Source organism: Mustela nigripes, chromosome 3 (genome assembly GCF_022355385.1).
Source record: "Mustela nigripes isolate SB6536 chromosome 3, MUSNIG.SB6536, whole genome shotgun sequence".
In the NCBI taxonomy this organism is placed as follows: Eukaryota; Metazoa; Chordata; class Mammalia; order Carnivora; family Mustelidae; genus Mustela; species Mustela nigripes.
Genome location: NC_081559.1, coordinates 127978924 through 127992309, shown reverse-complemented (window position 1 = coordinate 127992309; position 13386 = coordinate 127978924). Strand labels below are relative to the sequence as shown.

At 41.9% G+C, this 13386-nt stretch overlaps 1 protein-coding gene across 4 annotated transcripts in view; it reads left to right on the top strand.

The window, feature by feature from the left end:
• ASPH (aspartate beta-hydroxylase) overlaps positions 1–13386 on the top strand; it is a 219281-nt gene that overhangs the window by 150367 nt on the left and 55528 nt on the right. For all 4 annotated transcript variants that reach the window (XM_059394635.1, XM_059394634.1, XM_059394636.1 and 1 more), the window contains 2 exons: positions 6548–6698; positions 9298–9434. In XM_059394635.1, coding sequence (XP_059250618.1) covers positions 6548–6698; positions 9298–9434 — 288 coding nt within the window. The remainder of the gene's footprint in view (positions 1–6547; positions 6699–9297; positions 9435–13386) is intronic.

Genomic DNA, 13386 nt, shown 5'->3' with positions numbered 1-13386 from the left:
CTCACAAAACAAACTGAGGGTTGCCGGGGGGAGGGGGTTTGGGAGAAGGGGGTGGGATTATGGACATTGGGGAGGGTATGTGATTTGGTGAGTGCTGTGAAGTGTGTAAACCTGGTGATTCACAGACCTGTACCCCTGGGGATAAAAATATATGTTTATAAAAAATAAAAAATTAAAAAAAAAAGAATTATTAAAAGCAAATATAACCCATCAGTTACTATTTCAAAATAGAAAAAAAAATATATATATATATATGCTTGTCAGTGAGAAGTGCTGAGAACCTGTAAAAAGCAGATACCGCCACAGGATGTGTGAGGGAGTTGATATGTGGGCTAGGGTGTTTGGGAGAAGTCTATCGACGAGGTGACATTTGAGCCAGGGCCTGAATAAATATATATAGAAATATATAGTTAAGGATATTATAACATATTAAACATAAATATATTAGATCATCTTGTGTAAAATACGTCATAAAGAAAAGGAGAGCATACCTATTAAGATTTTTCTGGCTGTGAGCTATGAAGCTTGAGGGTGACGGGGCAGACAATGCTTCAGATACGCTGATCAGAAAAGGCCTCTCGGGACGCCTGGGTGGCTCAGTTGGTTGGGCAGCTGCCTTCAGCTCAGGTCATGATCCCAGCGTCCTGGGATCGAGTCCCACATCGGGCTCCATGCTCGGCGGGGAGCTTGCTTCTCCCTCTGCCTCTGCCTGCCTTTCTGTCTGCCTGTGCTCGCTCTCTCTTCCTCTCTCTCTCTCTGATAAATAAATAAAATCTTAAAAAAAAAAAAGAAAGAAAGAAAAGGCCTCTCTACTGAGGTGACGAATGGCTGAAGCGTGACAGGGCAGCTGAAGGAGCTGGGCAGGCAGAGGAAACAATGAGGGCAAAGACCTGATACTGGGAAGTCATGTTGGCATAAGAAACTCAAGAACAGAAAGAAGGGCGTGCTGAGGGAGGGTGACGTGGGACAAGGGGGCCCAGGGCCTCACCGATGATATTCTCTGTGCCCTGAGAAGCCTTGCAGGGTTTCTGCATGGACTTGGCCATCTTGTTTTTTCATAAAGATCGTTTTGGTTCCTCGGCAGGGGATAGATTAAAGGGGCAGCAGTAGAAGCAAGAAGCATAGGGGACGACTGTAGGTGTACGCAGGGAGCACTGGCCTGGACTGTGGCCATGGCTGTGGCGATGGGGAGATAGTGGGGAGGGCTTCCTGTTGGCTTGGGTGTAGGGATCAGAGAAGACAGGACTGGAGTCCTGGGTTTGGGGTTGGGCCAGAGGAGGAGAGAGAGAGCTGGTTGCTCACAGGGAAAAAGGGTAGAGGAACAGGTCTAGGAAGTCAAGAATTCGCTTTTCGCCCTATAAAGTTTGTGATGCCTATTGGACAGTCAAGTGGACATGTCAAGGAGACATTGAATTTTATGAAGTCTGGAATTCAGGACAAAAGCCTGGCCTGATAGACAATGTGTCTGGCAGTGAAGCTCCCACAGCCCAGCCTGGAGGGGTGAGATTCTCAACCCTACTGGGAAACAAAAGGCGCAAAGCTACAGAAATTTTCCAGACGCAGAACCTGACAACACCCTTTGGGGAGAGGTCAGTGCAGTGACTTGTATACAGCACTCACATCGGACCTAACATATCTATGGAAAAACAAACATGTTTTGCTCAGAGCTAAAGGTGGCAACCACTTGTTCCAGATCCTCGAATTCTTCTTATCTCCCTATTAAAAACTTATTAGTTAAATTTTATTAATTAAATTTTAATAAATTTAAAAATCATTTTAATTTTATTATTATTATTTTTTAAAGATTTTATTTATTTATTTGACAGACAGAGATCAGAAGTAGGCAGAGATGCAGGCAAAGAGAGAGAGGGAGGCAGGCTCCCTACGGAGCAGAGAGCCCGATGTGGGGCTCGATCCCAGGACCTTGGGACCATGACCTGAGCCAAAGACAGAGGCTTTAACCCACTGAGTCACCCAGGCGCCCCTAAATTTTAATAAATTTAGGTTGTGAAAAAGTAACACAAAAACATTTCTCCTATCCATGGTACGGACCAGGGGTAGCAGACAGCAGTTATATCGTGAATTTGGTCAGTAATCCTCCAAAATTGCTAAGCTGCGTTGGTCTTAGGCAAGAGTGAATGTGTTACCAAAAAACCATGCCTGTTCATTTAAGTGATGAGCTTCATTACTAGTATTGGCAGTCATTTGATTAAGAGAACATTTGATTAGTCATTTGATTAGAGAACACTAGAAAGAAAAAAGATTGATGCAAATGTTAACTTAATTGTGACAAAAAGTACTTTGTGCTTTAGAAATTTTTTTTTGTATGTGGTAGTAATTGTGGGGGCCAAAGTCCAAATAAATGTGGTGCTGTCACCCAAGGTGATTGCTGGATTTATATCCTTATTTAACTGTAGGAATTTGAGAGCTAGGCCTAAGGCAAAATTTTTATCTCTAAACTATTGTGCTACAAGGTGTTATTGATATTAATGTTAATGTGGCATAAAGCAAAATTTAGGCATGGTAAATTAAATTTTAAAAGAGTAATTTAAAAGAAATTGTAAATGCATAGAAATTTTAAAAATCAGAGTTCAAAAGAAGCTGGATTTTATAGGGAGGAAGAAATGATGACTTTTCCATCCTTTGTTTGCACATCACACAATTACACTGGAATATCCCAACAAATTTTTTTAAATACCCCAACAAACTTGTAAAATGTAGCAACATTAAGTTAAATATGATCTATAATTCTTTTTTTTTTTTTAAAGATTTTATTTATTTATTTGACAGAGAGAGATCACAAGTAGGCAGAGAGGCAGGCAGAGAGAGAGAGAGGAGGAAGCAGGCTCCCTGCCGAGCAGAGAGCCCGATGCGGGACTCGATCCCGGGACGTGAGATCATGACCTGAGCCAAAGGCAGTGGCTTAACCCACTGAGCCACCCAGGTGCCCAAATATGATCTATAATTCTGAAGCATCACTGATACTGTCTGATTCCTTGGATCACCGTGAAAATCAATTCTGACCAAATTCCCTGAACATCAGATACAACATCTTAAATCGTAAATTCAATTCACTTTATTATCTTCACAAACCATTAATGCCTCTGAGGCAGAAAATGACACATCTCCTAGGAAGTTTGGATGGTTTAATTAGTTCAAGTCAACAGAAGGCTTTGTGGTGTTAACATCCTGGAACAAATGTTCAGTTTCTGCCCAAATCATTTTATGTACAGGTGCTAAACTGATAATGATCAATCTATATGATTTTGATTTTCAAAGCCAAGTCTATTACTTTCATTCAAAAGAATTTAAGATGGAGATGTCATTTTTAATACCAAGATTTTCCCAATTCTGGAAGTTGTAAAATGTTTTTACTTTGTTAAAATAAAGAAATTTGAGATGCCAGGAATGGAGGAAACAAAGTATATAAATTGTATCATCTTCCTCTCTTTTTAGATTGGGTTTAGCTTGATACTCTGATTTCTTTAAGGAAGGATTACCTTGGTAGACATTTGTCCTCGCAGTAACCTTGACCTGACCCTCCAGATCCAGGCTCTATTTGGTAGATACCCAAAGCCAGGACTCCAGCTTGAAGAGGGTGAACTATGTGGTCTCAAAGGGCTATCCCAGTTCCAGGACTCCATCACTCTCAGACGTCATCTATGAATAATCATGTTTTGGAGAGTAACTCACCATAGCCAAACTCACAAGAAACTGATGCCTGAACAGAAAAGCCAGCATATGAATATACCGAAGGCCAGAGGGGCAGGATGGCCAGTGTGAGTCATTAACCTTGAACTCTTTCTCCTGGCAGATAAGTCTATAATGGAGACAGCCCATTTACAGATATGAACAGATAGCGGTATACTCTGAAGCTTTTTTCTATCAAGCAAGGGTAAATTGCCCTTTTTCAATCCAGAGATTTTTGTCTTAACACTTTTCCTTTATTATAAGTCTGTCCACTTCTCTCTTTCTCTCTGCTTCAGTCCTAGCCCTCATCATCTGGTGTAACTTACCTGATCAGTCCACATAACAGGTTATTTCTTTGAGGTGTTATTTTCTGACAAGCTCTCTGCAGATATTAACAATTTATGCTGAATCTTACTAGTTTTTGCTTTGGGATCAGGGAGGAATGTCTCATTTTCTTACCATGCCCTCAAATTGTGGAGCTATGCTTTACTCTGGTTCTTCAGGAAGCTGTATATATTGACTGCTGCACACCCTTTATTTTAAACAGCTGAACATGTTACATAGGGTATTAGGAGAAAAACATTTTATATGCGACTTCTAGCCTCTAACTGGTATCATTTTTCCTCAAGTGGTAATCTTCAAATTATAGTTTACTAAATCGGGTGAGATTTTGACCACCATTTTACACATTCCCCTCTTTATCACTGTAGCATTTCACTCCCCATTTTCAATCTCCTGCAAAGAATCTTGCTTATTTCTTGGAGAAAATAAAAGTATCCAGAGAGAACTTCCATGTGCTCCCGCTACAGCACTGAGGGCCCACCTCCACCTGTTGCCCTGTGCTCTGCCTTCCCACCTGTTAGCGGGGATGAACAGTTCCAGCCCCCTTTCCCATCCTCTCCCACCTGCTGAAGGAAAGCATGCTGATTTTTGTGGCTTCTTCTGTATCATCACATTTTCCCTCTCTACTGACTCTTTTGTATCAGCTTTGAAGCATGCTGTTATATTTCGCATTGGTAACAGAAACAAATCCCTCTCCCTGATCTCCACATTCCCCTCCATCTACTGGCTCATTTCTCTGCTTCCCTTTGAGGGTTGTCTGCACCTCCTTCCCTCCTGGTTTCCTCTGGTCCTGCTCCATCCTCTTACGGGTCCCCAGTTGTCCCATATGTCCCAGATGGTCAGGGCCATCAGAGGTGCCACATTGCCCAATCCAGCCAAGATGTTCAACCTGGTGTCCCTTCTAACATGACGGATCACTCCCTCTTGAAACCTTTTGTCCCCTAACCTCCAGAACACTTTCTTGTGGTTATTTTCTTCTTACCTTACTCAGTCCTTTATGCAGATCCTCTCCAGTCTTTCTGACTTCTTTCCTGAACCACAAATGCATATATGTACCTTTCTATCCAGCATCTGCACTTGGGTACCTAATGGGTGTTGGGTTTAATATGTCCAGAACGGAACTCCTGATTCTGAATGCCTACAAACCTGTTACTGCCCTGTCCTCCCGTTCTCGGGATGGCAGTTCCCCCTGGGTATCGCTCAAGCCAAAACCCTTGAATTTTTCCTTGACCTCTCTCCCTCCCTTTCTGTCGCATTTCTGCCCACCTGCAAACCTGCTGGCTCTGACCTTCAAAATGTATCTGTAATCTCCCTACCTCCTACCGCCTCATTCTTACCACCGTGGTCCAAACCATCCTCATCACTGGGTCTGGGGTCCTGCTAGAGCACCATATCTGGCCGCTGTGCTCATCCACAGCCCTTTCAGTCTGGTCTCCCTCCCACTACAGGTGTGATCCACTCCACATACAACAGATCATGTCAAAAACTCCCGGTGTCGGGGCGCCCGGGTGGCTCACTGGGTTAAGTGTCTGCCTTCAGCACAGGTCATGATCTCAGGGTCCTGGGATTGACCCCCGCATCAGGCTCTCTGCTCAGCCTCTCTGCCTACTCTCTGCCTGCCTCTCTGCCTACTTGTAACCTCTTTCTGTTTGTCAAATAAATAAATAAAATCTTAAATTTAAAAAAATAATAAAACCAACAACCTGGTGTCTTTCCATCTCATGTCGTGGCAGTCTAGTGGACTTGGCAATGGCTTACCACGTTCTTCATTACCCGACCACCGCTCCTTCGCCAGCCCCCTCCTTGCCGCCCATCTTGCACCCGCCTATCCTCTCCCCCTCACTTCCCCACCCAGGGCCTCGCTCTTGCTATATTCTCTGCCTTGGAAGCTCTTCCCCAGATAGCCTCATGCCTCACTCCCTCTCTTCTTTCAGTTCATTCCTGGTCAGCCTGCCTGAACTAACTCTTCCTACTGCCCCACCGTCGGCACTCCGAAGCCTGCTTTGTTTTTGGTCCCCAGCACTCGTGGCCACCAGACACATAGTACTTTGATTTGTATATCGTCTTTCTCTTCGTAATGAAGCAGAATGAAAAAAGAGCTTTATTTGTTTTGTTTACTTTGCCTGCCACGTAGCTCCTGGATTATAGTTGTTGAATGAATGCGTGAACATGCAGACAAACTGCCGAGAAACACGAAGTCCGGACTGGAGCCCTGTCTTTGAAATATGAATGTGAAGCATGATACATATCTCTGTCAACCCAGCATACATTAATTATTCCTCCTTTTATATTTTTTTCTCATCTGTAGCTTGGTAGCTGACTGGTCTTCATGTTATTGAGATAGCACGTTGCGTCGCTTTTCTCTGTCTGCTTTTTAATCTCTTGATAAAGAGTTTTTAATCTGTCTCAAAATGCTTTTCCCGCATGTCCAGAAATTGACATTACATGTATATTTTGGATGATTACAAATACAGCCTGTCATGGGACACTTACCCATTGTGGGGACTTCCTCTAGTGTGAAGACGATCTGGCTGAGAAAAGAAGGAGCAACGAGGTGCTGCGTGGGGCCATCGAAACCTACCAGGAGGTGGCCAGCCTGCCTGATGTCCCCACAGACTTGCTGAAGCTGACCTTGAAGCGGCGCTCAGACAGACAGCAGTTTCTGGGTAAGACAATAAGAGTTAGTTCAGCCCCAAATGCCGTGCTCTGTGCTCTTAGAAGAGCTTAGCTACCTAGGAGGGAACCTGAGTTTCATAACTACTTTCAGGTAATTTACGCGAATGGATCCTAGACAGAAATGGTCCTGACCTTAATACTTACAGAGATGCAGATGGTATTTCACCACCTTTCCCCACTACCCTCCTACCCACCGATTTTAAAGCTGATGTAGATGGGATGCTGGGAGGTTGGATAATTTGCCTAAGGAATCACAGCTAATAAATTAATGGGTCTGGGATCAAAACTCTTCCTGCTGTGCCAGACTCTTTTCTCTCTTAACAATAACAGATCTATTCATGGGTGTTGAGATTATCAATGGAACAATTTTTCTGTTTTCTTGGCTTTTAAAAAAGATTTCATTTATTTATTTGACAAGAGATTGAGAGAGAGCACAAGTAGGCAGAGGGGCAGGCAGAGGGAAAGAGAGAAGCAGGCTCCCCCTGAGCAGGGAGCCCAACGTGGAGCTTGATCCCAGGACCCTGGGATCATGACCTGAGCTAAAGGTAGCTGCTTAACTGACTAAGCCACCCAGATGCCCCTGTAGAACAGTTTTTATAAAAGATGGAATATTAGAAGTTCCAGACACTAAAAATTTTGCCTATAAAGTTTGACTCTAGACCAAGGAAAATGATAGAGGAAAAGCCTTTTAAAATCTCTAAGTAAATTTGCCACTGCTTTGCAAAGAGCAGCATAGAGCATCCTCCTCTCTGACCAAAGTGCCGGGGCCAAAGGCAAGTAAGACTAGCTCGGACCTAACTTCATTATGACCAGGCTTCTGATTCTCTTCCACCTAACTTGTCATCAGGAAACCAGATGGAAGCGTCTAGGCCAGGTGTTACCTATCAGGCGGGTGCTAGTGGCCTGATACGTTACATGAACAGTCATTGATGCCACTAGGAGAGGCTCATCTAAGTGATACCAGAGGCCAACTGACCCTGTTACCAGTTTCCTGAGGGCTAGGATTAAGAGTACTTGTGTCACTTTGGTAAATGACCTAAGTCTGATAGGAGTAGAACCCAAGGGATGATTAGAAACTAGAAGAAAGAGTCCATTAAATTTCTATGCAAATGGACTAGTCCAGAAGAAGGAAAACATACAGCACCCACAGGATGGGAAAGGCAAGGTTGGGACTCAGTGGAGGCAGTTGCCTCGGGTACAAAATTAGTAGCACTGAGCTTTCCTCTTGCCTCAGGCTCCAATATGCCTTGGTTAAACTCTGTTTACTCATTCTGTCCTTCAAATTTTGATATTTTGTCCATTGTGGATTTTTTACATTAATTTTGATTTTTAGAAAGAATGTATAAAAACATCACGCCTCTGGATGACTGAATTTTTGGCAGCCTCATAAACTTTGCATTGAGCACCTCACTTGCCTCCCCTTATTCCTGGCCCTGGGGAAAGAATCTACTAATACCTCTAACCCCCTTCTGCAACCATCTTGAATATAGTCTCATCTTCCTCCAAATGAGAATGAGGCAAGTTCATAAGAAGAGGTTGTATAAGGAAGGGATTGTAGGAAGAAGATTTTATTGAAGGTGACAAGGGGGTGAAGTTTACTCCCAGAAGAGCAGGGCTGCATGATGCAGAGTAAAGGAGACAGGAAGGGCAGCTGGAGGGATGTTTACCCAGACCTTTGCAATGGTTAATAAGGGAAATACAGGAGCAGAGAAAAAAGTATGAACTAAGTTGGCCAGATGAGGGGGAAGGGAATGTATAGAAAAGTAAAGTCAGATTTGTGCGTGAGGGGATAAATCACCAAGCTAACCAATCCAAAATCGGCTAGTAATGGGAAGAAGGCCGTGGAATAAGCTGGGTGGTGTTTTATGCCAGGTAGTTGTATCTGTTAGCAGGACCCACAACTGTATGAGCTTATTGATAGTCCTATCATACTCTTGGCTAATACTTAGTTTGTGGGCAGCTGAACCCTTTAGGGAAGTTATCTTATCATGTATACTGGTCTTATTTTGCACATTTTCCCATATTCAATTTATTTTCAACTGTGGTGAGGAGGAATGACAGTTGGCCCCAGAAATTTTAAGTTTCCATCACATAGCCTTAAAACTTGACAGAGGCTGGGGTGTTCATGATTCCTATTGTGCATAGCATCCTATCATCCACCAGAGGGTCCCATAATACCAGCTGATGTCTTCTTGCTCCTCGACTAGGTCATTCATTCATTACCTGGAGATGAAGACACTTAATTGGAACTAGCATGAGGGATATACCCCAGTGCCTTTTTTCAAGTTTCACAGAGGGTGCTACACCCAAAATCCTTTAGGCTTTTTATTTTCTCTCTATTCATAAAATCAAAATTAATTGTAACAAACCAAAGATAACCCAGTGAAACAGTTTGTTTGTTTGTTTTTTAACAAGGAATTGATAAAACTTTTCAAAGAGGGCATTTGACATAAGAAGATAAATGTTGGTGAACTCAGAAAATGATAGTCTCTCGTGTCTCTTGTGCTTTGTAGACTCAATACGAAGATGACCAGGATCTGCTTTTATTTCTGTTGAGTTTCTTTTTTTTTCCTCTTCACACCAAATCAGGTCACATGAGAGGCTCCCTGATTACCCTACAGAAGTTAGTTCAGCTGTTTCCTGATGATATGTCTTTAAAGAACGACCTTGGAGTGGGGTATCTCTTGATAGGTGATAATCACAACGCTCAGAAGGTCTACGAAGAGGTAAGCAGAGAGCAGTCTGCTGTTCACCACATCCCGTTGTTTTGAGCATGAAGTGTTGTTTTTTTTTTTTTTTTAAGATTTTATTTATTCATTTGACAGACAGAGATCACAAGTAGGCAGAAAGGCAGGTAGAGAGAGAGGAAGGGAAGCAGGCTCCCTGTTGTGCAGAGAGCCCGATGTGGGGCTCGATCCCAGGACTCTGGGATCATGACCTGAGCTGAAGGCAGAGGCTTTAACCCACTGAGCCACCCAGGTGCCCCTTGAGCGTGAAGTTTTAATGTCACCGGTGAATTGCATTTATTACACCCAACCTCTCGCTTTCTTCACTTTAAATTCAGTTAAAGAGAACATAAGTATTAGTCTAGTTGACATTCTAAATTTTGTCTCCATCTCTTAAATTTTGCCCTAATCGGAAAATTTTAAATTTTAGTTAACACCTGGCACCACAAAACCTTCAACTTACTATTGTGATAGTTTTTTTAAAATAAATTTTAAAGATTTTATTTTTATTTATTTTAGAGAGAGAGAGAAAGAGAGCTGTGCACACACGTGCATGCGCATGGAAGGGCAGAGAGGGCGGGGGAGGACAAGCAGACTTGCTGCTGAGTGCAGAGCCTGATGTGGGGCTCAGTCTCAGGACCCCGAGATCATGACCTGAGCTGAAATCAAGAGTCCACGCTTAACTGACTGAGCCACCCCAACACTCCTATAATTGTGATGGTTACAAAACTTCATATTTATCAGTCCATAAACACCTTTTCAAAGAGTGTGCTTCATGATAGGAAGTAGAACTCAGTTTTTCCATAAATGGAAAAACTGCCCACCTTTTTCCTTTTTTTCAGCAAAAGTCCAGTCTAAGAAACTATGGAGAAGGAGACTTTCAAGCATGTGGAGTAAATTACTCAAGTCTTGGAGAGCAGTAACTCTTTGATCCTCTAGCAGGGATGTCTTTGAAAGGATTTCTACTTTAGAAAGGCTATTTTAATAGATAACCTCCAAGTTACAAATAACTATAAATCTAGGAAACTTGTGTCTCCTTCCAGTAATGAGAAAATTCATTTGGCATAGAATAAACAGGATACCCAGTGAACTTCAAAGGTAGAGAAAGTTAATGCCTCCATAAAAGAAAGGGGAACACATTTACCTGTTACTCTTTAATTTAGATGTTTTGGTCAGTGGTTTTCAGGCTGGCGTATTTTACATCAAAATGCTACTACTCAGTGATAGCCAGTGTGATTCCTTCTGGTTTAAAAATGCTGTCACTCACAGAGGGGTGAGGTTTTCTTTTTTTTTAATCTTATTTTTATGGTTCTGGAAACTTAATTGAAAATCATCAGATTTCAGAACAATTTTCTCTTCACCCTTGTCATAATTTTCATATTTTCTCAGAGAATAAAAAGAAGACTTGTGTGTTTTATACCATGTCTAATATCTACATAAAGTAGATTGATCCTGCAGTGTTGAAAATGTGTATACTTCACTGAAGTGCTTGTTCCAGGTCATAAAAGAAGTCCAGGTGGGGTGATGTAGTTGCTGATGGCCAAAACCTAACCCTTAGTGCCCTGTCTTGCAAAGGTGGTTTAAGCGAAATAATTATGTGTCTCACAGTTCAGGATCATGTGAATCTGAGTTGGCCAACTGTATCAGATACACCCATTATTCTGCCACTTTCTAAAGCCTCAGAGATGAAATTGTAGACATTCCTCCCTCTCTCTTTTCCTTCCTTCCTTCCCTCTCTCCCTCCCTCCAAAAAACATGATCGAGTGTTGACTGGATACCAAGCACATTGGAAGTGAGGGCAGGATCTGAAAGCATACTGGGTTCTCCCTTCCACTATGGATTTGTCCTTCCTCAACCTCTCAGAACGTTCCTTGAATATATTTACTGTTTTTACCTGATAATAGATCTCGGATATGTGAAATATTTTAATTCATCTTGAAACATAAAATTTATCTGTTGTACTTTCTATGTTTGAAAGCATAATCTCCTCTGACTAAGCATAACAAGATGCAGAAAATCTCAAATAGGGCCATATTATACATTCAAGTGGGTTTCTTTTTAAAGAGCGTGAATTGAAAACATGTGTGGGATCTGCCTTTTATTCCTCCTTCCACTTCTAATAAGCCATATTTAAGGCATTCTCTGTCCTTAACTGAAGTTTATCCTGATAGGTCTATGTCTCAAAGATCATTTTCAGAAAGCAATTGATACTGTAATTTTCTACTTTCCTTCATGTTGATAAATTATAAAAATCATTAGGGGCGCCTGGATGGCTCATGGGTTGAGCATCTGACTCTTGATTTCGGCCCAGGTCATGAGCTCAGGTCCTGAGATTGAACCCTGAGCGGGCTTCTTACTCAGTGGTGAGTCGGCTAGAGATTCTCACTCTCCCTCTCTCTCTGCCCCTCCCAGCGAGCCCCTCCCAGGCTCGCTCTCTCTCTCTCACTCTCACTCTCTCTCTCTCAAATACATAAATCTTCTTTCAAAATAAATAAATAAATAAAAATAAATCCTTATTGTTTCCCTTCCTGGGACTTTTGTCTGTTTCTTTTGCTGCTTTAAGTTTCAGCAAGATTGGCTGATAGTGGTTTGAAGCAGATCGCTGACAACTATGGTTTGGGAGGTGCTCCGTGTCCCCCTTTCCATTTGCAGCAGGACGAGTGACCCACGCCACCCATGCTCTAGAGTCCAGCATATTCCTGATTTTTCCCTCCATTCACTCCTCACCTGTCAACATGTGTTTACTGAAACCCACACACACTAGTTGGGAAATGGTAGTTAAGGAAATAAATATTTGCTGAGCCCTCATGGAGTTTCAGCCTAATACCAATTCACAAATTTCTGTTAATTTTCCCTTCTGCGTATCTTTCATATCCCTCCCTTTTTAACCCCAGCGCTCACGTCTCTTGCCTAAACTAGGGTAGATTTATCCTGTGCAGGCTTGCTGTCCTCCAGCCTTCCTCAACATAAAACACAAATCTGACCATCCCACACTGGGCTTCAACTCCAGTGGTCTTCAGACATGTTCGGCTGTGTACCCTTCCAGTAAAACGTGCTCCCGCAAATACCTGCGATATGTATGTTAAGTATGTATTGCGTTTCTTTTAAATACTTTTACATTTCATTTAATGGGGAAAAAAAAAAAGAAAACCTAGTCGCTTAAAAATCCCTATTTTCTTTACTGATTTAAACTTTTTAAAATTCTCTCTTCTGACTACCACATTTAAGAGAAGCTTAATACAGATAACAAGGAAAGCAGAGATTAGCACAAAAGCCAGAAATCACTGGCAGCCTCATTCTCATATACAGACTACCATGATAAACACGTGGTATGTGTCCTTCTGGTCGCTTCCATACACAGCACACTTTTCTTTTTCCATTAAATTGGTATGTATTAATCATATCATCACAAGAGTTTTATAAATGAATTAAAATTCTTCTAGAACATAATTTTTAGCAACTGCCAAGCATTGTATCTTAGGGACGTATCATCACTAATAAACCACTAATATCAGATAGATTATTTCTAATTACTTTGTTGTAATAGACAATGCCATGGTGAACATCCTTGTTCATATATCTTTATACAATTTTTATTAAAATAGATTCATCACACAATATTAGTTTCAGATGTACAACATAGTGATTCAACAACCTGATACTATACGTTGTGCTTACCAAATGTAACTGCCATCTGTCACCGTACAACACTATTACAGTACCATTGGCTATGTTCCTTATGCTGTCCCTTTCATCTGGGTGACTTACTCTTTCCATAATGGGAACTTTACCTCCCCTCACCTTTGGCCATTTTGCCCATTCCCATAGCTCTGTCCCATGTGGCAACCATCAATCTATTCTGCATCTGTTTCTGCTTTTTTTGTTTGTTTTGTTTTTCAGATTCAACATAGAAGTGAAACCGTATGGCATTTTTCTTTTTCTGTCTGACTAA